At 41.0% G+C, this 25,381-nt stretch overlaps 1 protein-coding gene across 4 annotated transcripts in view; it reads right to left on the bottom strand.

Annotated features, from left to right (window-relative positions):
* LOC102907532 (cell adhesion molecule CEACAM1-like) overlaps positions 1–23,921 on the bottom strand; it is a 161,444-nt gene extending 137,523 nt beyond the window's left edge. For 3 of the 4 annotated variants that reach the window (XM_076573638.1, XM_076573639.1, XM_076573641.1), the window contains exons 1-4: positions 23,645–23,917; positions 22,479–22,835; positions 18,370–18,645; positions 1,726–2,001 (exon numbers count right to left, since the gene is read on the bottom strand). In XM_076573638.1, the coding sequence (XP_076429753.1) occupies positions 1,726–2,001; positions 18,370–18,645; positions 22,479–22,835; positions 23,645–23,708 (973 nt within the window). In that variant the 5' untranslated portion in view covers positions 23,709–23,917. Of the gene's footprint in view, positions 1–1,725; positions 2,002–18,369; positions 18,646–22,478; positions 22,836–23,644 lie in introns of all 4 variants that reach the window. The other variant, XM_076573640.1, reaches the window with a different exon arrangement.
* Between the last annotated feature and the right edge of the window lie 1,460 nt (positions 23,922–25,381).

Here is a 25,381-nt window from a genome sequence, read left to right as displayed (position 1 = left end):
AATCAGTTAAACAAGGGATGTTGGGAAAATGGGATATCCAGGTAAAAGAATGAAGTTAAGCCTTCACCTAACAACATATAAAAATCAACTCTAAATGGATAAAAGACCTAAATTGTATCAGAGCTGAAAGTTATCAGACTTTTAGGAGACAGGATGAAAGCATCTTGACATTGGATTTCAAATGGTGTCTTGGTTATGATGCCAAGTGCATCATATGTTCCTTTTGATTGCTTATTTATCTCTACACCACATGCATGTTAGGTTCATGAGGAGGACAGAAGAAGGTGTTGAATTCTTTGGAAATTCAGTTACAGACAGTAATAAGCTCTCATGTGGGTGCTGGGAACTGAAACCCTGTCCTTTGGAAGAGCTGCTAGGGTTCTTAACTATTGAGCTATTATTCAGTCCCATAAGCCAAATATATATGGTTTATGAGACTGTAAAGATAGTTCAATAGTTGTACATCAAACACACACTCCTCCTCCTCCTCCTCACCACAAAAAACTTAATCAGAAAAAAATTGTCTTGTGCAAGGAGGTCATGCTGCCAAAGTTAGCATGAGGATAAGAAACTCAGTATATGGGGCACCAAGATGGCTCAGTTGGGAAGAGTGCCTGCTGTACTCCCTCCCAGTACCTACCCCCAACTGCCACACAGAAATAAATGCACACATGAATGTGGGCCAGTGAAATGGCTTAGCAGATAAAGGGATTGTTCACCCATCTGAGTTCAATCTCCTGCTCCCAGAGAATTGGCTCCCACAAATTGTCCCCTGATCTCCACACATGGGTGTGGGAAATGCACACAAAATGAGTAAATATGCAAATGTAGTAAGAAACTCAATACAGGTCCTTTCTATCTATGGATTTTATATTTATGGATCAAAACTTTGGAAACAAACTACTTGGAAAAGTATGTCTACAGTGAAAAATGTATTGTTTCTTCTTGTCCTTGTCCTGTACTCAATACAATAAGACTCGAGTCTATGCAAGATTCCTATTAGGTATTGGAAATAATCTAAAGAAGATTTGAATTTGTGTGGGAGGGTGTAGAGTAATATGAATATTTTACTATATTCTGAGGGTTGACTGTGTGTCTGACTCACATCCTAAACTCTTAGTCACTTTGCATTTCTATTTGGTATATTGGTATCTATTGTTGTTATTATTGATTGGGTCTCACAATGTAATCTGGCCTGGTCTTGTACTCATTTTTATTAAGAGATTCCTATTCATTTTACATACCAACCACAGATTCCCTTGTCTTCCCTCCTCCCGGCTCCTGGTGTTCCCCTGAATACACCCCCCCATACCCACATACTTCAAGGCATGATCTCCCATGTGGATTCAGCAGACCCTGGTACATTCAGTTGAGTGGCCTTGTACTTCTATGCCTCCTGCTTCATGCTCTCTCTCTTTTGAGATAGGGTCTCACTATGTAGTTCTGACTAACCTGAAACTGGCTACAAAGACTTGAGTGGTTGGGAACTCAAAGAGATCCAACCGTCTCTGCCTCTTTTTTGCTGGGGTTAAAGGCATGCAGCACTGTGTGCAGCTTCTTTGGTGTGTTATCATGGGCTTAACATATATCCATCTCCAACCTGGCTGTATTTGTATCTTGAGCCATGTTTTTCTCCTTGTGACTTGGACCCATTGTGCATTCTGTGATAAAGAAACTGCCCCCATACCATCACTATAGAGTAAGAAGGAAGCAAAAGTTACTCACCTATTACCTCCAGCTGGATGGGGTCACTCTTCTTGGAACTGACTTGATTGGATACCTCACACTGATAGTCCCCGGAATCCTCTCTTCTGGCAGGGTATATTTTGAGGGTGCTTTTGTTCTTGGACAGCTTCATCCTATTCCTGACACTCAGACTCTGGCCTTTGAAGAGCCAACGAATAGAGATTCCAGTGTCATTTGACAAGCAGTTCAGGAACACAGAGATCAGGTCGTTGATTGTGGTATTGGTGACTTGGATGGAGGGAGTAGTCACTGGCTCTGTGGATAAACAGTGGAGGGGACCAGCTTAGAGTCCTTCACCCTCAGAGATCTCAACCATCTCTGAGGGCGAATAAAATGAAGTGATCTTCTGCAAGATCCTGTGTTTGGTTTCAAGATATGGTCTATAAGGAGATAGCTGACACTTGCTCCTACCAAGATCATCCACAGTGACCCCGACTCAGGGTATTTGTGGAGATTCCACACTGGGATTATCTTCAGCCCACATGCTCATAAATCTCATGGTGGGGGGGGATATATTTCCCAATGATTTTTGTGGGAATTCTTGCTCACACTTTCTGTGAGTGTGGACAGTCAGGTCCCTCCTTTATGAAATAGCCTTCTGTTTATTTTTTATTAAATAATTTGTCATGAGGATAAGATGGCCCAGCTAATCTTAAAGGTGTTAAAGGCTAGACCTCAGGACTGGGAGAAATCCCAAACTGAAGAATTTCTGTTTGTGGAAAAATTGTATTTCCTGTCCCATGGATATGGATTAAATACTACAGAGAAGAAGTGAATAATCACAGTGCTGACCACAGCCTGCCACTCTAATGCTCAGTACTAATATTTTTTGAGACAGGGTCTCACTGTACAGTCCTGGCTCACTTGGAACTTTCTATGTAGACCAGGCTTGCCTCAAACTCACACTATCTGCCTCCCTATCCCTCCTTATTACTGGTATCAAAGGTGTATGCTAGCACACTCAGCTGACATTTGCTTTTGAACCTTGAGAAGAGTAAGCAAAAGAGCATCATCAACTGTCAGTGACATGGTTCAGCCTTAGAACAGGGTGATTCAGGACAGGGCTCCCAGGCAACATCTCCACCCACTCTTTCCATCCCAAGGAGTCAGAGCTGAACCAGCCACCCCACCCAATAGACAAGAACAGACCTGGGAGCAGAGGTCAAGTCCCTACCTGTGGGGAATTTTCTCCTCCAATTTGGAGAATAAGAATGTGAGCATAGTTGAAAGCCCTGGGTATTCCTTGTAGGTCATGGAGGTCATAAAATGAAAATGGAGGGGACAGGAAAGCTTGTGTTAGGCACAGAAAGAAATCTTGATCTTGAGGCTCTCCTAACCATGGAAAGTCCCTCACACAATCAAAGGCTTTCCAAGACTGGGAGAACCTCCTCCTCACATTGTAAGCTCCATCCCTATCAGCCAGAAATCAGAGAACCAGGAGGCCATTAGCCATAGGGATGGAGCAGGAGGCTTGGGGGAACACTGAGTTTTGCTTGTTCCATAGTCATGGGCTGGAAATTATATGGTTCTGCAGCTTCCCAGAAAGCCAAATGATTCCACTCCAAACCTGGTGCTGATATTTCAGAGATCCATTTACTAAGGACTCTAATGTTTTTGACTGTGGTCTTACTGAGGACAGTGACAGTATTAGACAAGGCAGTTGTAGGATCGCTATTATTAATATTGATGTTGGAAATAAAGCGGTCTTGGGAAGATGACTGGAGCTCTCCATTGATAAACCAAAAGAACTTTGCAGGTGGGTTAACATCTGTGTGGCAGGAGAGACTGAGGTTTGAACTTGAATGAAAATGAATATTTGAGGGGGATATGATCAGGACAGCTGGACTATCTGGAGCAAACAGAATAAACCACATGTGATGTCAGCATGGAAGGGGAAATCCTGGTCTGTAGAAGACTATAGAATCTATTTGAGCTGTGCTTTAACCTTAGTTGAGCAGTTCCTACCCAGAGCTGGGGTGTAGATTAGCAGCATACACAAACCCTGATATATCTCAAGCACAACACACAAACATCCCCACTGCACACTCATGTGTGCACTGAGCCTGAGTCTGACATGTCCCCTGTCTTTTTCACTGTGAACTTTTCTAGGCAGGAGTCCCAGCATCCCATTCCATCCCAATGCTAGGCATGTCTACATGTAATTGGACCTGGCCAGGGTGCCCTGGCAGATTAGGAATCTGTATGGTAGGTCAGTGTCATGAATCCAAGGGGAGTGGGACAAAGTGTGGTAGATCTAGCCATCTGTATTTGGGCAGTTGGGGCCAGGATGAAACAGAAAATACTTACATGTAATGTTCAGAGTGAATGGGTCACTTGGGAGGCACTCACTGGGTTCCAGGTTCACATTCATAGAACTCTATGTCAGTTCTCACAACATTGAGTAAAGTGAGAGTCCCATAGTCATAAGACAACTTCAGCCTGTCCTCTTTTGAGAGGCTTTGGTCATTTATCCTCCACAGGTAGGCTGTATTGTGAGTCTTAGTCTCACCCATTAATGCTACTGAGTCCTCACCATCCATGGGATTAGAATTTTTGGTTGCGCTGCTGGGCTTGGGTGGTAGTGCTGAGATGACCACAGAGAGATGATTGCCCTGTGTGGTACTTCTGATTCTTGCAAAGGCCTCTTACAACCAGAGATAGTCTCTTAACTTCCAGCCAACCCATATCCTTAAAGAATCAGGCAGGAAGCAAACTACAGGCAGATGGAGTGGCTGAGTGCTCAGAGACAATGGAGCCTTCTGTGCTGTGCATGGGAGAAGCAAGGACTTTTTCATGAGTCAACTGAGCTGCAGTGTTTGGTGATGGCCAGACTCAAGACTTGGAATCAGAGACCTCATTTTATCTCCTGGTCCTCACTAAACCTTTGTCTTCCTTCAGAAACAAGGTTTGGTTCCCTCTAGCAATACTGACCTTTCCTGCTGTGTGTAGACTAGAGTCCTCCAAGCCTTTGCTGTTCAGGACTGTCCTACAGATATATTATGATTCGTCTTCCCATTGAGCTTCCCTGAAAAACCTGACAGCCTGTCAGAGATCTCACACAGCTCAGGATCTGGCTGACATTTAGGTCATGCAGGGCTACAGGTGCGCTATTCTTGTCAGGTGTTTAATGTTGTTTGACATGAATCTGGGAGTCCTATAAGAATAGTGAGTCTATGAAATGATCTAGAAGAGTTGAGAGTCACCTAATAGGTCTCTGTGGTGGGGAGGCTGGAGATGTGGCTGTGGACAGATAGCTTGTGCCACTGACGGCCTATGTGACCTTTATTCAATGACTGTGTTTTCTGGCTCAGTTTCCATATAATAGGACATAAGGTAAATGATAATTGCTAGGCCTGCAAAATTACCTTAAATGTGAACAATGACCTGACCATCCACCAAGCAGTGTCTATTAGTATTTGACTGCAGGAAATAATCCCTGGACTGGGGATGATCTCCCCGGTTGAGAGCACTGGCTGCTCTTCTAGAGGTCCTCAGTTCAATTCCGAGCAACCACATGGTGGCTTACAACCATCTATAATAAAATATGGTGTCCCTTTCTGATTTGCAGGCAGAACACTGTATATATAATTAATAAATAAACAAATAAATAAAAAGTAAGGCTAAACTGGCTGTGAGAAGGAAACACCAAGGAACTGTCAGTAGTGAGATGTAAATTTCACAACGGAAGGAGGAGCTGGTTAGAAGTAACCCATAGAGAGTTGTAGTCACTGGCAGAGTAGTCAAGGCAAATTTCCAATGTCTCTCCATAACAAATGGGAGATAAATGGGGTAGTGGATGTTAAATAGTTGACTTAACCATTCTGTCTTGTACACCAACATCAATGATCACACTCTATTTCTCCAGACTATGTACATTTGAGATGTCAGTTAAAGTTATATTAACAAGTACGAGGCCAAGGATTAAGAAAGTGGAAAGATCATTTTCAAGTGCCAAAAAATGTTACACATTGTATATCTATCTGAACACGGGCCAAAATATGTAAAAAAAAAAAAAAAAAAAAAAAACTTCTCACAGTTCAACAATAGTAACAATAAGAACCACAAGCAGCTGAATCCAAAGAGAAGGCAAAGATCTGACATTTCTTTTAAAGAAAGAGGAATAGACAACCAATAAAGACATGCTGCTTAATTTTTGTCTGTTTGACGAACTAAGTTCACGTTGGAAGAGAAAACCTCAGCTGAGGAATCACCTCCATCACAGTGGCCAGCAAGGCATTTTCTTAATTACTGTTTGGTGGAGGAGGACCCGGTGCTATCCCCTTGCAGATAGCTCCTTTCTTATGGGCCCTATAAGAAAGGCAGCTGAGCAAGTTGTTGGAGCAAGCCAGGAGCTTCCCCCATTGTTCTTTCCTGCACTTCCCTCAATGACACACCCTGATCAAGACATTTAAACCAAATAAACCCCTAACTGCCAAGTTGGTTTGGGTTGTGGCATTTTATCAGGGTAACTGGAAAACTAACTAGAACAACACATAATGAATTGCTATGGAAGCTGGATGATGGTGGCACATGCCTTTAATCCCAGCACTTGGGAGGCAGATGCAGGCAGATTTCTCCCAGTTTGAGGCCAACTGGGTCTACAAAGTGGGATCCAGGACAGGCACCAAAGCTACCCAGAGAAACCATGTCTTGGAAAAAACAAACAAACAAACAAACAAACAAAAAACAACAAAAAAAGTAAAAAACAAAGAAATTCTATGGGGTCATGCATAGTGGCACACACCTTTAATCCCAGCACTTGGGAGGCAGAGGCAGGTGGATGTCTGTGAGTTTGAGGACAGCCTGGACTACAAAGTGAGTTCCAGCACATCCAGGGTTAAACAGAGAAACCCTGTCTCAAAAAACCAAAAATGAAAAAAAGAAAAAGAATTTATTTGGACCAGGCATGGTAGTGGTGCATACCTTCATCCCAGTACTCTTGGAATTCCAGGCTAGCCAGACAGGAGTATATAGTGAGACCCCACAACCAAAAAAAAAAAAAACATGCTTACCACTAGGAGTCATTGTAAAAATGCTCATGATTGACCGACCTAAAGTGTACATTGTTAGGAAATGAGTTGTATATGCAAATTATAAGCTATAAAAGATAGTTATTAGGATACACGATAAAACTTGATCATCTTATAAATGATCAAATTCTCTATACAAAACTATGTTTAGAAACTGGGTAAGCATGCTGAATATTAAAATAAATTCCTTACTTCACATATGACCATTTAAAAATGTTTAAGCTTCTCATTTTAAACTATGTCATATCTCTTATTGACCGGGTTTAGTCCAAATTATACTTTGAGATCATTTAGATTATATTTCCATTTACCAGGTCTAAAGATAGTTTAACTTTAGTTTTAACTTTAAAGTTTGCCTTGCTATCCAATTTTGAATAAAAGATAGCTCACCAAACAAATTTCAATATGACCTTTTACTGTTTCTTCATTTACAGAAATTCACTTTACATTGGCTGTTCTCAATAATCAATCACCTATGTCTCCTGCCTAATTAAAAACATAAATGCTTTTAAATGCAATGTTTTATAAGTGTATGAAAGTTTAGATATAGAGACTGTTTAGGAAAGTTAAAACATAACTTATGATATGTGAATTGTCAGTTGTTGGGATAGATAAATGGAACATATAAACATCTATATATGTAATAAGAGATACCTGAGTCTCAGTAAATAATCTAGAGATACTGAGGACGTATGCCTAAGTTAGATCTATGGATAAAGTATTTATTGGCATCTGAGATATATAGGCTTCAGAAATAGACTTATGTATGCCTTAAAAGAGGAGTCTACAGGCCTCCACCAGAAAGGGCACTGGGGCTAATAATAGGCCATAGCTCCTCTGCTGTACAAGGTATAGTAATTATCCCAGGAATGATTGATCCTGACTTTATTGAGAAAATTAAGATTATTGTAAACCTCCTACGAAAACAATTCAGATTCTACAGGGCAGCGCCTAAGCCAGTTTGGATTCAAGTTTTATGGTCTTCTGGGTTCAGGAAATTAAATATTCCAGAAAAACCAAAACTCTTAATATACAGGGAAATAAAATAATTGACTTGCTGGACATAAGGATGGATTTTTCTTACATTTTGGAAAATGATTGGCCAAGTACTTAAGATGACTATTACTCCTTTGTCTCTTATAGGCCTAGGTAAAGCTAATATTGTAACTAAAAGCACAGGAATATTAAAATATTCCTGATAGATAAATAAAATTATGGCATATTCTGCCCACAGGTCATCTCCTTTATTCTTAATACTCTGTAGGGAAGAGACATGCTGCAATTAATTTGTGCATAATTAAACTCTGCTATGGAGTAATATCAGCTCAAATGCTATAGACGGGTTTTAAATGTAAATAAACTTGGGGAAAAAACCCAGAGGCACAATTGAGCCCATTATTCTAGAAATTATAAATGACAGACATGGTCTAGGGAATCAAAATTTGTCCTAGGAGCCTGTTCACTGCTGACCCCACTACATGGAAATCTGATGTTCCTGTATGGGTTAAACAATGGACTTTGAATGCTGAGAGAATTGTAGCAGCAACTTGTCTGGTGGAGGAAAAGCTTAAAAATAGGGCATATAAAGCCTCCCACCAGCCCTTGAGTCACCCCAATATTTGTTGGTTAGAAAAGAATCAGGATTACAGGCTGCTACAAGGCCTTAAAAAATTAAATGAACTTTATTGGAGCCAAGGGAAGCTTCACAGCCTTGATTGCCATCTCCCACAGCCACCTTTAGAAATCAAAATATAATTGTCATAGACTTACAGGATTGCTTTTTCACCATACCTCCTCACCCTAAAGATTGTCATCATTTTACTTTTAGCTTGCCATCTAACTCTGACACAATGGAAGTCAAAAGCTGACATGCAGAGCAGGAAATATGAGTTCTGTTTATCCAGAACTCATTGATTGAGCTGAGTTCCACATCATACATACAGATTAACTATCAGAACTAACTGTAGATTATAGTTTCTTCACAGTCCCCAACCCAATAACAATATATATGAACAATTATATATATGTGTGTATATTATATTTATATCAAACTATAAAACTTATGAGTCTATAAATTGGCAGATAACTCTATACTGCCACTTTCTAATATCTGTCCAACCATTACAAATTCTCTCCCTATGGAAGCTCACCCATGAGGCCTATATCCTTATGATTTATGGCTATAAAATAAAGAAATAATACACCATTTATTCCCTGGCTTTTCAATTTTAGGAAGGCATAGAGCTCAAAATTGGACAAAGGCCTTATATATACTTCAAGAGCTCTTAACAACTGGTGCTTAATTTTTCATATTTCCCACTACAGGCATCCCTTATTACCCCCAGGCCAAGCCACAAAGTTACATCTAAGGCTCTAGGACCTTTTCACTTGTACTTGTAAAGGTCCTGATGTTTTCATAATGTCAAAAAAGGGATATGCTTACATATTTTCACAGGATGCTGACCCATCTTTATGAATCCTGGATTGGCTGGTCACACCATATACTAGGCTGCTGCAGGACAAAGTTGCTCTAAAGCTGCCAGTCTGAATACAGGCTGTTATTTACCTCTAGATACTTAAATATTGAGCTGTGACTTTATGAACTAATTGATACAATTTCAGATCTTTGGATGAACTCTGTTCATCAATGATATCAAAACTTAAAGAAATATGATTAGAAATAATCCTGTCCTAAATGAATTTTTATTAATTTTTTTCAAAAGATAACCAAATCATATATATGAAACATTTCAGTTTTCATTCTCTATCTTGCTGTTTTGTTGAGACTCCAAAGATTCATAATTTTGTTCTGACAAAATTCACCACTGTTATCATATTGCTAATATGTCTAAAGATTTTGTCTTTTAAGAAGGTTCTTATAAGCCTCAGGAGATCAAAATTCACCAGTGCTCACAAGCCAAGAAGGACCAGGAGGACTGCAACCTTTGGCAGGGTGGATCTTGCACTCTTTCCCTGTCCTGATATCCTCTTCTCTCATCTGCTAAAACTACACATTTAATATTTCATAGGTACACTTAAGAGCAAAAGTTTCTGTTTTAAAACTCCTCAACTGCATGTTCTACCACTAATACATATATTTGTTTCCAGCAGGAATTCTAATCATTTAAAGAGTTACAAGTTGTCACTCTCTGGACCACAAGCATATTGTCTAGCTGCAGGTCTGCACCGCATCCTCCACCCTAAATGGATGTGCTGTCCAGTTCAACTCTTCGTCCTGCCCTCTAGCACAAGTGACAGAAAATTCTGCTACATATATCTTACAGAGCCTGAAACATCCTGTTCTTCCTGGGTTTCCACTGCATTCCATCCTTTAAGACCCTCAGCTTCGGACCCATATCAGCAGGAAGTAACCATGAATGATTTCTACAGCACCGTTGTGACGTACCCCTCTTTCAGTGCTGAACTCCCTAGCCCAGGGGCTGGACTGCCCTTAAAAAATTCTCTATTATTAATTCTATAAATTCTGCCCATGATCCTGAAATGTATATACTATCAGATTTTCTCCTCAAGTACTTCTGACATTGTTCTGTATAGAAGTCTTGCTATGTATACCCTGACACAGATTATTACAGTTCTCCCATAGCTAAATGGGTCAATATTGCCTTGATTACAAATTTTAATTATTAGGTCAGTTTCATTTGCAGCCTTGGTCCCACAGGTGCTCATGACTAACTCAAGTAACTCTTTATCTAACAATGCCTCTTTAAAATACAGTTTAACCAAATTAATACCACTAATCAGAGATTGATAGAGTTATATTCCAAACTAATCATTTCTTTTTGATAAGTCACACTTATAGTATTTAGACACATTTGACCATTTTATGCTATACTTGCTAATGATAGATTTTTATGTTACTGCTCTGTTTCCTTCTTGGGACAGAGATATTCTGATTATATACAACTACACCCATTAGATGGCTAAACTAATTCTCAGCTTGCCATCTACATAGATTACTGATTATAAATAATAATTAACCATTACTTTTAATTTTTCAAGTCATCTCCAGATTTAAATTTATCCATGTTTTTCACTATGTGGAAAGAATTAAACATTCTCCTTTTTTTTAATAAATGAAAAAACTAGAACTGTTCCAAGCCTTAGGGAAACATAATGGAATTCAGCTACTATCTCAAAAGCTACTACTTGGAAGCATCAAGGACATTTTGAAGGTCAAGCCATGGTTTAAGAAGTCTTGGTGATATTTTAGCTTTTGTATATATATTAGGTTATTCCTACGATGATTTTCTTGTATGCTATGTGTTCTTCTAAGAACTCCTAACAGTGTATTTATCTAAATACCAATCAAGCATCCAAGGCCAAATAATCTTCTGAACTATGGAAACAACCTTATGGAAACAACATCTGTCTCCGAGGTCAGAAGGATAGCTTTATTTCTTGTACAATTTAAGCAGAGACCCTCTTTTCTTATACAACCTTATTAACATTATAGACTCCTAACTTCTTACCTAACCACTTCTAGAAATGTAGACTGAGCACATTAATCCCCTTTTCTTGATATACTAACCAATCATTAGCTCTCAGTTGACCTCCTCTTGTACCACTCCATTTTGGGTTGTAAAAAAAAAACATGACAGGCACTTTGTGTGAAAAATTCTTACCTGCCTTTATGACCTGTAGGAAGTCAAGCCTGATGACCTTGCTCTACCAGAGGATTGCTATTGCGTGCTTTTATAACAGAAACCTCAGAGACTTGAGGAGAACTGAGAGGTATAAGGAGACTTAGATGAAGATTTTGAGAAAAGAACTTGAGGAAAGGATGGAAGATGAGGAACATACAGATAAAGAAGTACTAGATGGATAAGGGTGAGATGAGAAGGCTCTGTTGAGGCAGAATAAAGTGAGAGAATCAAGATAGAACTTAGAGGGGACAGTAGATAAACATAGAGAGAAATCAGGCAAGAAAGGAGCTAGGCAGTAAAACAGAACTGTAGCTCTATAGACAGTATTTTATCCCAGAGGAATAAAGTTGACAGACAAAGAAAGAACATGTTTTCCTCAGATTCATTTCCAAAAAAATAATTGCTGCTGTTCATAGCTATTTTTCTGTGCCTTTGAGAAGTATATTATTAAAGTGGGTCCTTAATATTTGAGAATAACATTCTGTATTTTATTGGACCACCATGGCTTATAGTTAGATTTCAACAAAAAACAAAAATTACAGAGCCTACAATCTCATAGAAAGTTAATAAGGCTCAACCAAATCACCAATGGGTCAAGGAGGAAATAAGGAAAGAATTAAAGACTTCCTCGAATTTAATGAAAATGAATGTACAATATACCTAAACTTATGTGACACTATGAAAGCAGTACTAAAAGGAAAATTCATAGCACTGAATGCCCACATAAAGAAGTTGGAGAAATCTCACACTAGTGATTTAACAGCACACCTGAAAGCTCTAGAACAAAAAGAAGCAAACTCACACAGGAGAAATAGATGCCAGCAAATAACCAAATTGAGAACTGAAATCAATAAAATGGAAACAAAGAGAACCATACAAAGAATGAATAAAACAAAGAGTTTTTTCTTTGAAAAAACCAACAAGATAGGCAAGCCCTTGTCCAATCTAACTAAAAGGCAAAGAGAGAGCATCCAAAAAAATCAGAAAATTTTGATATGAAAATGGATACATAACAACAATGTGAAAATCCAGAGAATCGTTAGGTCATACTTCAAAACCTCTACTCCACAAAATTGGAAAACCTAAAAGAAATGAATAATATTCTGGATAGGTACAATATACCAAAATTAAATCAAGACCAGATAAAAAAATTTAAATAGACCTATAACCCTTAAGGAATTAGAAACAGTTGTTAAAATTCCTCAACTAGAAAAAGCCCAAGACCAGTTGGATAGTTGGATTCAGCACAGCATTTTACCAGATTTTCAGAGAAGAGTTAATATCAATACTCTTCAAATGTTCCAAACAATAGAAACAGAAGGAACATTGCCTAACTCCTTTTATGAGGCTACAGTTACCCTGATACCCAAACCTCACAAAGATCCAAGAAAGAAAGAGAATAGCAGACCAAATCCCTCATGAACATTGACATAGAAATACTCAATAAAATACTGTCAAACTGAATTGAAGAACACAGCAAAAAAAAATTATCCACTATGATCAAGTAGACTTCATTCTAGAGATGCAAGAATGGTTCAACATACAAAAATCTGTTAATGTAATCCACCATATAAACAAACTTAAAAAAAAACACATGATCATTTCATTAGATGCTGAAAAAGCCTTTGACAAAATCTAACACCCCTTCATAACAAAGGTCTTGGGGAGATCAGGATACAAGGAACATTTCTAACATAATAAAGGCAACTTACAGCAAGCCGAAGGCCAACATCAATTTAAATGGAGAGAAACTCAAAGCGATTCCACTAAAATCAGGAACAAGACATGGCTGTCTGCTCTCCCCATACTTAGTCAACATAGTACTTGAAGTTCTAGCTAGAGCAATAAGACAACAAAAGAAGATCAAGGGGATACAAATTGGAAAGTAAGAAGTCAAACTTTCACTATTTGCAGACAATACCATAGTATACATAAGTGACCCTGAAATTTCTACCAGGGAATTCCTACAGCTGATAAACAACTTCCCGCCTTGCTGTGGGAAGACTGATTGTGTGAGTTGAAGTGTTAGGATATAGCAAGTGACCTTTTCCCGTCGCTGTGTTTCTAGGTTGGTTCTCCCTCTTCCTTCCAATCCCTGAATTCCATCAGTTTCATCCAGGCAATCATGTGAAGCTGTGGGAATGTGAGGCAGGGCAATAGGGATTTTTTGTGTTAAATATGCAGTGTTTCCATGGCTACATCTTTTTCTCAGGGTCAGTTGTGGCAACCATGAATATGGGGTCTCTTTTGGTTGTGATCTAAGTGACAGAAGGCCCAAGTTATTGACTCTCAATGGACCAGCTCCTCTACAGAGACCATGGATTCTGCAGTGGGTTAGGAAAGCAAGGCAGACTCTGTAAGACCCCATTCCCCTCTGCTTGGTGACTGTGGAGAACTCAGCCTTGACCTTGCAGAAACTCTGTTGGAAATTCACTGCAATCTAAGTCATGCCTCCTTCTCTGCCTCCACAGAAATCATATCTGCATGTGCCCTAAGGGCTATCTCAGGCTTGCCTTCAGAAGTATATCCCTCCAATAATACTTTGCTTTTCTAAGCCCATAATGGCCACATCCTGGATGAAAAAGTAGTAAATTACCAGGTTTGAAATTTTGCATCCGACACCCTTTCATTTTTTTCTCTCAAATTTTTACTTAGTAGCCATTTTACAGTGATTTCACTTTTTGGATAACAAGTGTCTCCTCATGCCTCTTATGTACAAATGCCATCCTCACCTCTTTATTTCTTGTTGTGAGCTTTTTGGGACTCAAACCTCACCAGCGTGCTCAAGAGTGAGTATTAATGCTAATGTAGGCCATGGTGGTATGGTATTTATGATGTGACTGGCCCTGTATTTGTATCAAGTTTCATCAATATAATGAGTCTGTCACATAGAAATTACTTCCATTCATATGATGAAAAAATTGTAGATTAAAGTGGTTTTTTAAAAGTACTTAAATCTGTATAGTTAATCAGAGATAGACCTTGCGACCTGGCTTGAGGGCTAACACTAGTGGTAGGAATAATTGCGGCTAACATTTTTTCTTCCTGTGTGTGTGGTATTTTGCCAAAAACGTTTACTTGATTATTATATTAAGTCTCAAAAAACTACTATGAGGCAGGTGAAGGATGTGATATAACCTAGCACCCAAGCATCAGGGGCTGAGTGAGGTAGGAGGATTGTAAATTTGAGGCAAGTGTAGGTTATATAGTGAGACTCTTGTCTCCTGAAAGTTCTCCCAAGCTAGTGGAAGGAGAAAACTAAAGATGAGAATAAAGATAAACAAAACAGAAACTAGAGTAAATGCAAAAAAAGCTGATGCACCAAAAGTTGGTTCTTCAAAAATGATTAACAACATTAGAAACCTTTTCCCATATTAAATTTGAAAAATAGATATGGATATTACTAAAATTTGAGACCTCACCATCCATTCTCAAGAATATGAGCAATTTCAAGAGCACTCAGTAATTACATTCTAACTATTGGGTGTCCTAGATGCAATGGACAAATTCCTACAAACCTGGATTCTGTAGAGGTGGAATCATGAAAGAAATAAAATCGAATAGCTGTATTACCAATAAGATGGAATCAACAAAAAGTTGACAAAATTTCACAGACTTTGATGATAAAAACACTGAAACTGGATAGAAGTCCAGCTTAGTGTAACGAAGGCCATACATGGAAACACACAGCAAACATTATATTCAGTGGTGAGATTGACATCTTTCTCTCTAAGATCAGGAAGAACACAGGATGCTGCTGTGACCACTGCTGTTCAAAAGACTCTTAGGAGTGCTACACAGTCATTAGGCTAGACGAAATGAAGGTGCCAAATTTGAGGTGCTAAAGATATATATAAAATCTGTAGATGACAGAAACTTGTTTATAGAAAATCCTTAATATTCTACAGAAAGTTCTCAGAAATAAGTGAGCAAAATTAGTAAAACTGTTGGCTAATGACATGAACATGCCCAAGTGAGATGTATTTCTGTATACTGATTTTGACCTTGAACAATTTGATGTTTGTTTTTCCTGGCAGTAGTAGAGCTTGAACCTTGGGCCTTTTGCATGTCTGGTAAGTGTTCAGCTGCTGAGCAATAGTCCCAGTATTCACAGTGAAAAATTGGAAACCAAATTAAGAAATTATTTATTTATGAGACTACCAAAAAGAATAAAATACTATTAATTAACTCTGACAAGGAGATAAAAGACTTGCACTCAGCACACTACCAAATTAGAGATGATGAAAGTAGTGAAGAAATGAGCCATTGGGATTGATGGGTTGGAAGACTTAAATATCATTATTACTATTGTACTGCAGTACTGGGATTGAACCCAGGGCTTTGTGCATGGTAAGCAATGCACTACCACTGAGCTATACTCTAAGCTCTGCCTTCTAATTTTTATTTAGAAACAGGATATCACTAAATTAATCAGGCTGGCCTTGAATTGGCTGTGGTAGGCACTCTTAGAACTTTGGTATTTCCACCTCAACTTCTTGAGTGGCTGGAATTACAGGCATGAGCCAGCTTTCCTGAAGGACTTTTTTTTGAATAGATGACAATATCCCTGAATGTAGTCTATCAGTTCTATGCACATCAGATCAAAACCCCAGTGGCATTTTGCACTGAAATAGAAAAGTCCATTCTAGCTGTTCTGAAAGTGACTATATAGATAAAGCTGGCCTCAAACTCCCAGAGATCCACCTGTCTCTGCTCCCAAGAGCTGGGGTTAGAGGCAAGCACCACCATACCTGCTTTAAAAGTATCTTGAAAAAAATCAATAAAAATTACAGGACATCATACATGATTTCATAATTTTAGTACAAAGCTGCAACAATCAAAATAGTCTACTACTGACATAAAGGCAGACATACAGATCAGTGAAATAAATTGGAAAGCCCAGAACTGCTCATGTACATTGGCCATGATTAAATTAAAGGTTAGTTGATACGATAAATATATGTGTTTATGGGGCACAGTTTTACATATATATTATCATGTGTGTCAGATCTGAGCAGTAAGCATATACACCATTTCATCTGTCACTTTTTATGTTTGTTAAAAACATTCATTTCTGGTGGCTTTTTAAAATTAATTGGTGTGAAACAGAGTTGTCCTATTGAGTTATAAATCTTGGAAGGTATTCTTTCTGTCCATCTGACCCTCTGTGACCAGATGAGTTTTGATCATGCTGCTATGATTGTTCATGATGAATGAATAAGTTAGACAAGGGATGTCGGGAAAATGGGATATCCACATAAAAGAATGAAGCTAAGCCTTCACCTATCAACATATACAAATCAGCTCTACATGGATCAAAGACCGAAAATGGATCAGAGCTGAAAGTCATTTGACTTTTAGAAGGATGAAAGTATCTCGAAATTGGATTTAGAATGATGTCTTTGTTATGATGCCAGATGCATCATATGGACCTTTTGGCTGCTTATATGTCTCTACAGAAGATGCACGTGTGGTACCTGTGGAGGACAGAAGATGGTGTTGAATTCCTTGGAACTTCAGTTACAGACAGTAATAAGCTGCCATGTGGGTGCTGGGAATTGAACCCCCGTCCTTTGAAAGAGCTGCCAGGGCTCTTAACTATTGAGCTATCACTCCAGTCCCATAAACCATATGTATGTACACACACACACACACACACACACACACACACACACACTCGTAAACATGAAAAAAAAACAGATATCAGAAAAAAGTCTTGTGCAAGGAGGTCATGCTACCAAATGTCAGCATGAGGATAGGAAATTCAGTATATGGGCCAACGAGATGGCTCAGTTGGGAAGAGTGCCTGCTGTACTCCCTCCCAGTACCTGCCCCTAACTGCCACACAGAAATAAATGCACAAATGAATGTGGGCCAGTGAAACGGCTTAGCAGATAAAGGGTTTGTAAAACCACCTGAGTTCAATCCCCTGTCCCTGGAGAACTGGCTCCCACAAAAGGGCCCCTGATCTCCACACATGGGTGTGGGACATGAACACAGAAAGCATGAATATGCAAATGTAGTAAAAAACTCATTACAGGTCCTTTCTTTTTATGGATTTTATATTTATGGATCAAAACCTTGGAAACAAACTACTTGGGAAAGTATCTCTACATTGAAAAATGTATTATTTCCTCCTGTCATGGTCCTGTACTCAACACAATAAGACTAGTATCTATGTAGTATTAATATTAGGTTTAGGAAATATTCTAAAGATGATCTGAATGTGTGGGAGGGTGTGTAGAGTAACATGAATATTTTACTACATTCTGAGGGTTGACTGTGTGTCTGAGTCAGACCCTAACCTCTTAATCACTTTGCATTTCTATTTGCTATATTGACATCTATTGTTGTTATTATTGACCGGGTCTCAAAAATGTAATCTGGGCTGGTCTTGTACTTCTTTTTTTTTCAATTAAGAGATTTTTTCTATTCATTTTAAATACCAACCACAGATTTCCCTGTCCTCCCTCCTCCCACTCCCCAACCTTCCTCCTCATAAGACCCCCCATTTCCACCTCCTCCAAGGCAAGGTCTCCCATGGGGAGTCAGCAGACCCTGGTCCATTCAGTTGAGTGGCCTTGTACTTCTATGCCTCCTGCTTCATGCTCTCTCTCTTTTGAGACAGGGTCTCATTATGTAGCTCTGGCTAACCTGAAACTGGCTACAAAGACCAGGGTGTTTGGGAACTCATAGAGATCCAACTGTCTCTGCCTCTGGTATGCGAGAGTTAAAGGCATGCAGCACTGTGCTACTGTGCTCAGCTTGCTTGATGCGTGAGATTAATATGCATCCATCACCAATTGTCTCTATTTGTATCTTGAGCCATGTTTTTCTCCCTGTTACTTTGACCCATTCTGCACTCCATTGATAGAGAAACTGCCCCACCACAAACAATATGGAGTTAAAAGGGAGCAGAGTTTACTCACCCATTACTTCCAGCTTGATGGGATCACTATTCTTAGAACTGATTTGATTGGATACTTTACAATAATAATCCCCGGAATCGTTCCTCCTGGCAGGGACTATTTTGAGGGTGTTGTTGTCCTTGGACAGCTGCATCCTATTTGTGATCTTCAGACTCTGGCCTTTGTAGAACCAATGGATGGAGATCCCGCTATCGAATGAGAAGCAGTTCAGGAGCACAGAGATCAGGTCATTGTTTGTTTCCTTGCTGACTTGGATGAAGGGTTTAGACACTGGCTCTGTGGATAAACAGTGGAGGGTACCAGCTGAGAGTCTTTCACCCTCAGAGTTCTCAGCCATTTTCCAGGGACCAGAGAATGAAGTGGCCCTCTGCAAGATTTCATGTTTGGGTTCAAGACATGATCTGTAATGAGAGAACTGAAACTTAATCCTACCAAGATCACTACCAAGTTCACAACAGTGACCCTGACTCAGGGTATTTGTGTAGATTCTACACTGTGTGGCGCTTCAACCCATAAGTCCAGAAATCTCATGGTGGGGAGAATGTATTTCCCAATGATTTTTGTGGGAATTCTTGCTCACACTTTCTGTGAGTGTAGACAGTCAGGACCCTCCTTTATGGAATAGACTTCTGTTTATTTTTTATAAAATAATTTGTCATGGGGCTAAGATGGCCCAGCTAATCTTAAAGGTGTTAAAAGCTAGACCTCAGGACTGGAAGAAATCCCTAACAGAAAAATTCCTGTTTGTAGGATAAAAGTATTTCCTGCCCCATGTATATGAATTAAATACTACAGAGAAGAAGTGAACAATCACAGTGCTGACCAGAGCCTGCCACTCTAATGCTCAGTACTAATATTTTTTGTGACAGAGTTCTCACTGTACAGTACTAGCTTACTTGGAACTTTCTGTGTAGACCAGGCTGGCCTCAAACTCACACTATCTGCCTCGCTATCCCTCCTCAGCAATGGCATCAAAGGTGTGTGCCACCACACTCAGATGCCATTTATTTTTGGACATTGAGAAGAGTAAGCAAATAGCATCATCAACTGTCAGTGACATGGTTCACCCTGACTCAGAACAGGGCTCCCAGGCACCAACCATCTCCACCCACTCTTTCCATCCCATGGAGTCAGAGCTGAGCCAGCCACCCCACCCATGAGACAGGAATAGACCTGTGAGCACAAGTCTAGTCCCCATCTGTGGGGAATTTTCTCCTCCAATTTGGAGAATAAGAATGTGAGCACAGTTGAAAGCCCTGGGTATTCCTTGTAGGTCATGGAGTTCATAAAATGAAAATGGAAGGGACAGAAAAGCTTGTGTTAGGTACAGAAAGAAATCTCTACCTTGAGGCTTTCCTAACCATGGAAAGTCCCTCACACAACCTAAGGCTTTCCAAGGCTGGGAGAACCTCCTCTTCACATTGCAAGCTCCATCCCTATCAGTCAGAATTCAGACAACAAGGAGGACATTAGCCATAGGGATGGAGCAGGAGGCTTGGGGGAAGACTGAGTTTTGCTTGTTTCTGTAGACATGGGCTGGAAATTAAATGCTTCTGCACCTTCCAAAAAAAGCCAAAAGACTCCACTCCAAGCCTGGTGCTTATATTTCAGAGATTCACTTACTAAGAACTGTAATATCCTTGAATGTGGTCCTGTTGACTGCAGTGAGAGAGTTATAGACAAGGCAGGTTTAGGATCCACTATTATTAGAATAGAGGTTGGGATAAAGAGCTCTTGGGAGGATGATGAGTTCTCCATTGACAAACAGAGTACTATGGAGGTGGTTTAGCATCTGTGTGGCAGGAGAGGCTGAGGTTTGTTCTTGAATGGAAATGAATATTTGAGGGGGATATGATCAGGACATCTGGATCATCTGGAGCAAACAGAACAAAGTCATATGTGATGTCAGCAGAGGGAAGGGGTAATCCTGGTCTGTAGAAGGTCTCAGTACCTCTTTCAGCTGTACTGTAACATTAGTTGAGCAGATTTCACCCAGAGTTGGGGTGTAGATTAGCAGAAGAGTTCAGCAGGCACAAGTCCTGATCTATCTCAAGCACAACACACAAATATCCCCACTGCACACTCATGTGTGCACTGAGCTTGAGTCTGACATGTCCCCTGTCTCCATCACTCTGAGCCTCTATGCAGGAGAGAAGTCCTTGCAGTCCATTCAAGCTCAATGCTGGTTCTGTCTACATGTGCTTGGACTGGGATAGGATGCCCTGACAGGCTAAGTATCTGTATGGTAGGTCTGTGTCATGAACCCAAGGGGACCAGCAGTGAGTATGGTATCTCTAGCCCTCTGTATTTAGGCAGTTGTGGCCAGGATGAAACAGAAAATACAGGTAGTTTTCAGAGAGAATAGGTCACTTTGGGAGGCACTCACTAGGATCCAGATTCACATTCATAGGGTCCTGTGTCAGTCCTCACAACACTGAGTAAAGTGAGAATCCTATTGTCCTCAAACAGCTACAGCCTGTCCTCTTATGCTAGGCTTTGGCCATGTATCCTCCACAGGTAGGCTGCATTCTGAGTCCTAGGCTCACACATTAATGCTACTGAGTCCTCACCCTCCAATGGATTGGAATTTTTGGTTGTGATGGGTAGTGATAGTGTGTTGACCCAGAGAGATGATTGCCCTGTGTGGTACTTCTGATTCTTGCAAAGGCCTCTTTCAACCAGAGATAGTCTCTTAACTTCCAGCCAACCCATATCCTTAAAGAATCAGGCAGGAAGCAAACTACAGGCAGATGAAATGGCTGAGTGCTCAGAGGTAATGGAGCCTTCTGTGCTGTGCATGGGAGAAGCAAGGACTTTTTCATGAGTGAACTGAGCTGCAGTGTTTGGTGATGGTCAGACTCAAGACTTGGAATCAGAGACCTCATTTTATCTCCTGGTCCTCACTGAACCTTTGCCTTCCTTCAGACACAAGGTTTGGTTCCCTCTAGCAACACTGACCTCTCCTGCTGTGTGTAGACCAGAGTCCTCTAAGCCATTGCTGTTCAGGACTGTCCTACAGATAGTTCATGATTAGTCTTCCCATTGAGCTTCCCTGAGAAACCTGACAGCCTGTCTGAGATCTCACAAAGCTCAGGATCTGGCTGACATTTAGTTCAGGCTGGGCCACAGGTGGGCTATTCTTGTCAGGTGTTTGATGTTGATTGACATGAATTTGGGAGCCCTATAAGAATCCTGAGTCTATGAAATGATCTAGAGGAGTGAAGGTCATCTAGTAGGTCTCCATGATGGGGACCTGGAGATGTGGTTGTGAACAGATAGCTTGTGCCAGTGATGGCCTGTGACCCTGACTCAGTTACTGTGTTTCCTGTCTCAGTTTCCTTATAATAGAACATATAGTAAATGATCATTGCTATGCCTGCAAGTTAACCTGACATGTGAACAGTGACCTGACCTTCCACCAAGCAGTGTCTATTAGTATTTGACTGCAGGAAATAATCCCTGGGTGGTACCCCCGGTGGGTAAGGAGCAGCCATTTGTACACTTTTGCTTCTATATTTTTGGGGTTCTTGGCCTTCCACTGAAGTCTCAGAAGACCATCAGAAGAGGTGGCTGATTTCCTTTCCTACTTCTCTACCTATGCTGAGCACACTGAGTCTCGGGAGGAGATGCCCAGGTGACCAACCTCAGACATATCTCTCTGAGGCTGACTGCCAGCAGGCTTCCAATCTTCAATTCATCATTGTCTCCTGTCAGCTCCAACAGGAGATCAAATTCCAACCCTGTCTACATGCTTCCCAGGATTCTGGTCCAGTGTGGCATTAAGTTCTTCGGCAAAGCTTCTCTCTGTGAGACTGTCATGGTTTCCTCAGCCAGGCCCTGCCTGAGTCCTGAAGGGTTTTCCTCAAGGCCATGTTCATGATGAGCATCTAAGACCCTGGGCTGAGTCTAACATGCCTGGGCTCAGTTACCACACTCCCTGTTCTCTGAGGGTGGATTCAAGTGAGGCATCCTGATTTATTGCTGTTTTCTTCACGGTGTTTGTATCACAATGTGGGGACCATAACACAGAGTCATCTAGGAGTGACAGCTCTATAGGTGAAGTAGGATTAGTTCCACCCATGACCCAGAGGTTACAGAGAATTACTTACGTTGTACATCAATGGTCACTGTTACATTCTGATGATTAGTGCTGTCTATTTCTAGGTGCAGTGTGTAGAGTTCTTCGTCTTCCATTTTGACGTTGTTGATGAACAAGGATCCATTGGGGTATATTGTCTCTCTGTGAGTGTATCCAGGCCCATTTTCTATTGAACTTTTGTTTCTTACAAATTTTGCAATTAACTTCTTCAAAGAACCTTGTCCCTTGTACCAGTTAATGACTGCATATCTTGCTGGCAGATTGTGGACAACTAGAAGAATGTTCTGCCCTTCAGCAACGTGGGGTGGAACTACTTCAACAGTGATTTGGGCAGTGGTGGGAGAGGTCCAGTAGGTTAAAAGAGAGACTAAGACAGAAGAGAGAAAAAAAATCTATCAATATTAGGACCTTTGCATTTGGTAGAAATTTGAAATGTGAGTATTTAACTCTCAGCCTTGGTGTGTGTGTCCTGTTGAGGGGAGGTCAGCAGTATCACCCTCATTCATCAGTACCCCTGAATCTTTCCACTGTATGAAACTGGCTTCATAGTGACTACACAGCTTATTCCTCACTGCCCTCAGATCCCTACTCATACTCAGAATCTATAGTGAGTGTAGCATGTCTTGTCTGATCTCCTCCTCTAAAGACTCTGTGCCTTCATTTTATGACCTTTCCCTGCTCTGTTTCCTCTGAAGTGCTTGTCAGCCCCTGAGCTCACCTTCTAGATGTCCTTGCTGCTCTGTCTTCCTGCCAAATAGTAGCAGGGCTTTCTGAGGAGGACTAGTTTGATTTTGGTTTAAACCTCTCTACCTCGAACAGGCTCAGATACCAGTGAGCGAATGAGTATCCCAGAGCCTGGGGTTTATTTGCAGATTTCTCAGGGTCCTATATAATGATGTTGTTTACTTGCCCACTTTGAGTTTTACTTGGAGAGTCACCCTGATGGAGTTGTCAACTTGAGACTTCAGGATACAGTGGCCAGTGCTGATAAATCTATAATGGGGAACAACTGAGTTTTTCTTCCCCACTTACCGATTCCCATCCACTGTGAGCTTCCTGATGGTCTCGGGCTTCAAGCAGAGCCAGATGTCATTTCTCAGGCTCTTTCCCTCTCCTAGAAGACCCATCCAGTCTATGAATTGTCCAACTCTCTACTCCAGAGGAATGTCTCCTCACCTGTGAGCAGGAATCCCCTCCAGAAGACCTCTGCTTTGTGGAAAGGAGCTGAGGTGAGTTCCATGGTCTCTATTATGGCCTAGGCTCTTCCTCTGGAGAGGAGGTTTGTCTCTCAGACTGCTGCCAAGCTGGGCTCCTGTGGTGTCTGCTCTGCTTTTATTCCCAGACCTCAGTCTCCTCCCAGAGGAGGGCACTTCCTGGAGTCAGATGGCCTGGGGGTGGAGTCTGTGTGCATTGCTCTGTTCTTCTGTGAGTGTTGTCTCCCATCCTTCTATTCCTTTGTTGTTCAGTGTTCTAGAACATACTTTGAGCTGCAAGGCTGAGAAGTGTCCTGTGTCCTGAGAAAACAGCAGCTCAGCCCAGAGCCTTGTCCCTGAACTTCCTATAGCCAAGTGTGTGTTTCCTTGTGACCCCAAAACCTAGCAAAGCCCAGTCTGCCCTGTGATCTCAATGCCCAGGGAAGGTGGGATTTACTCCCAGCAGGGAGTGGCAGTCTTCTCTAGTGACTGGAAAAGGTCAAACTGAGTGATGACTGGGGAGTCCCTGACCCCAGCTTCCTGTGCTGGCTGAATGTGATTCAGGTCTGCCCATGCCCTCCCTAACCTTCTGGGTTGCCTTTACTCCCCTTGGTGATTGCCCTGTGATCTCCCTGTCTATCCTCACGGATGATGAGAGGAAGCAGGGGACTTCATAAGGTCACCTAGCAGAGTGGGGGTCTCAGTGACACAGGGAATGATTATGTGAGGGGGCTCCAGGTCTTTTGGACCGGGGATGGAAACAAGCCTGCAAGATAGGTTCACTCCTCAAACAGTTTTCCCTGTTGATTATGTGGTTTATTGTTGCCCCCTGTTCATGAGGAGACCTGAAGCTCATGTTTGGGCTACTGCAAGGATGGTAGCCAAGCTGCAAATGCTGGAATAAAGCTGAGCATCAAGTTTCCCAGGAAGGTCCCAGTGAGCAGCAGCCTTTGAAGATCTAGGTAGATTTTTCCTGGAGACCATAATAGATGATGTGAGACTCACTGCCATTTTGATCTTAATTTCGATGAAGACTGATGATGTTGAGCCCCCTTTACCATATGTGTTTATTAGATTTTTTTGTCTATTTTGTTCATGGCAGGAATATTCAAGTTCTTTGCCAACTCTAAAATAGTTTTATTACAACTTTAAAATTCCCAAACCCAGAAAGACAGTCATGGTATGTACTCACTCATAAGTGGATTCTAGATATAAAATAAAGAACAATCACCACAACCCATAGAACCTTAGAGGAAGTTGGAGGTCCCTAGGACGACTGTGGCTTATAATAAATTTCGGATTTACTCAATTATTGAAAAAAAATAGCCAAATGAATGGAAACACATGAACTATGAACCAAAGGCTGAGGGGCCTCCAGCTGGATCAGGCCCTCTGAATAGGTGAGACAGTTGATTGGCTTGATCTGTTTGGGAGGCAACTAGGCAGTGGGACCGAGTCCTGTGCTCATTGCATGAGTTGGCTGTTTGAAACCTGGAGCTTATGCAGGGACACTTGGCTCAGTCTGGGAGGAAGGGACTGGACCTGCCTGGACTGAGTCTACCAGGTTGATCGCAGTCCTAGGGGGAGGCTTTGCCCTGGAGCAGGTGGGACTGGGGGGTGGGCTGGGCGGGAGGAGAGGGAGTGGGGGGGGGAGAACAGGGGAACCCATGGCTGATATGTAGAACTGAATGGTATTGTAAAATAAAATAAAAGGAAAAAA

This window comes from Peromyscus maniculatus, chromosome 1 (genome assembly GCF_049852395.1).
Source record: "Peromyscus maniculatus bairdii isolate BWxNUB_F1_BW_parent chromosome 1, HU_Pman_BW_mat_3.1, whole genome shotgun sequence".
Lineage (NCBI taxonomy): Eukaryota > Metazoa > Chordata > Mammalia > Rodentia > Cricetidae > Peromyscus > Peromyscus maniculatus.
The sequence above is the reverse complement of the archived record's forward strand: the minus strand, read 5'-3'. Positions and strand labels throughout refer to the sequence as shown.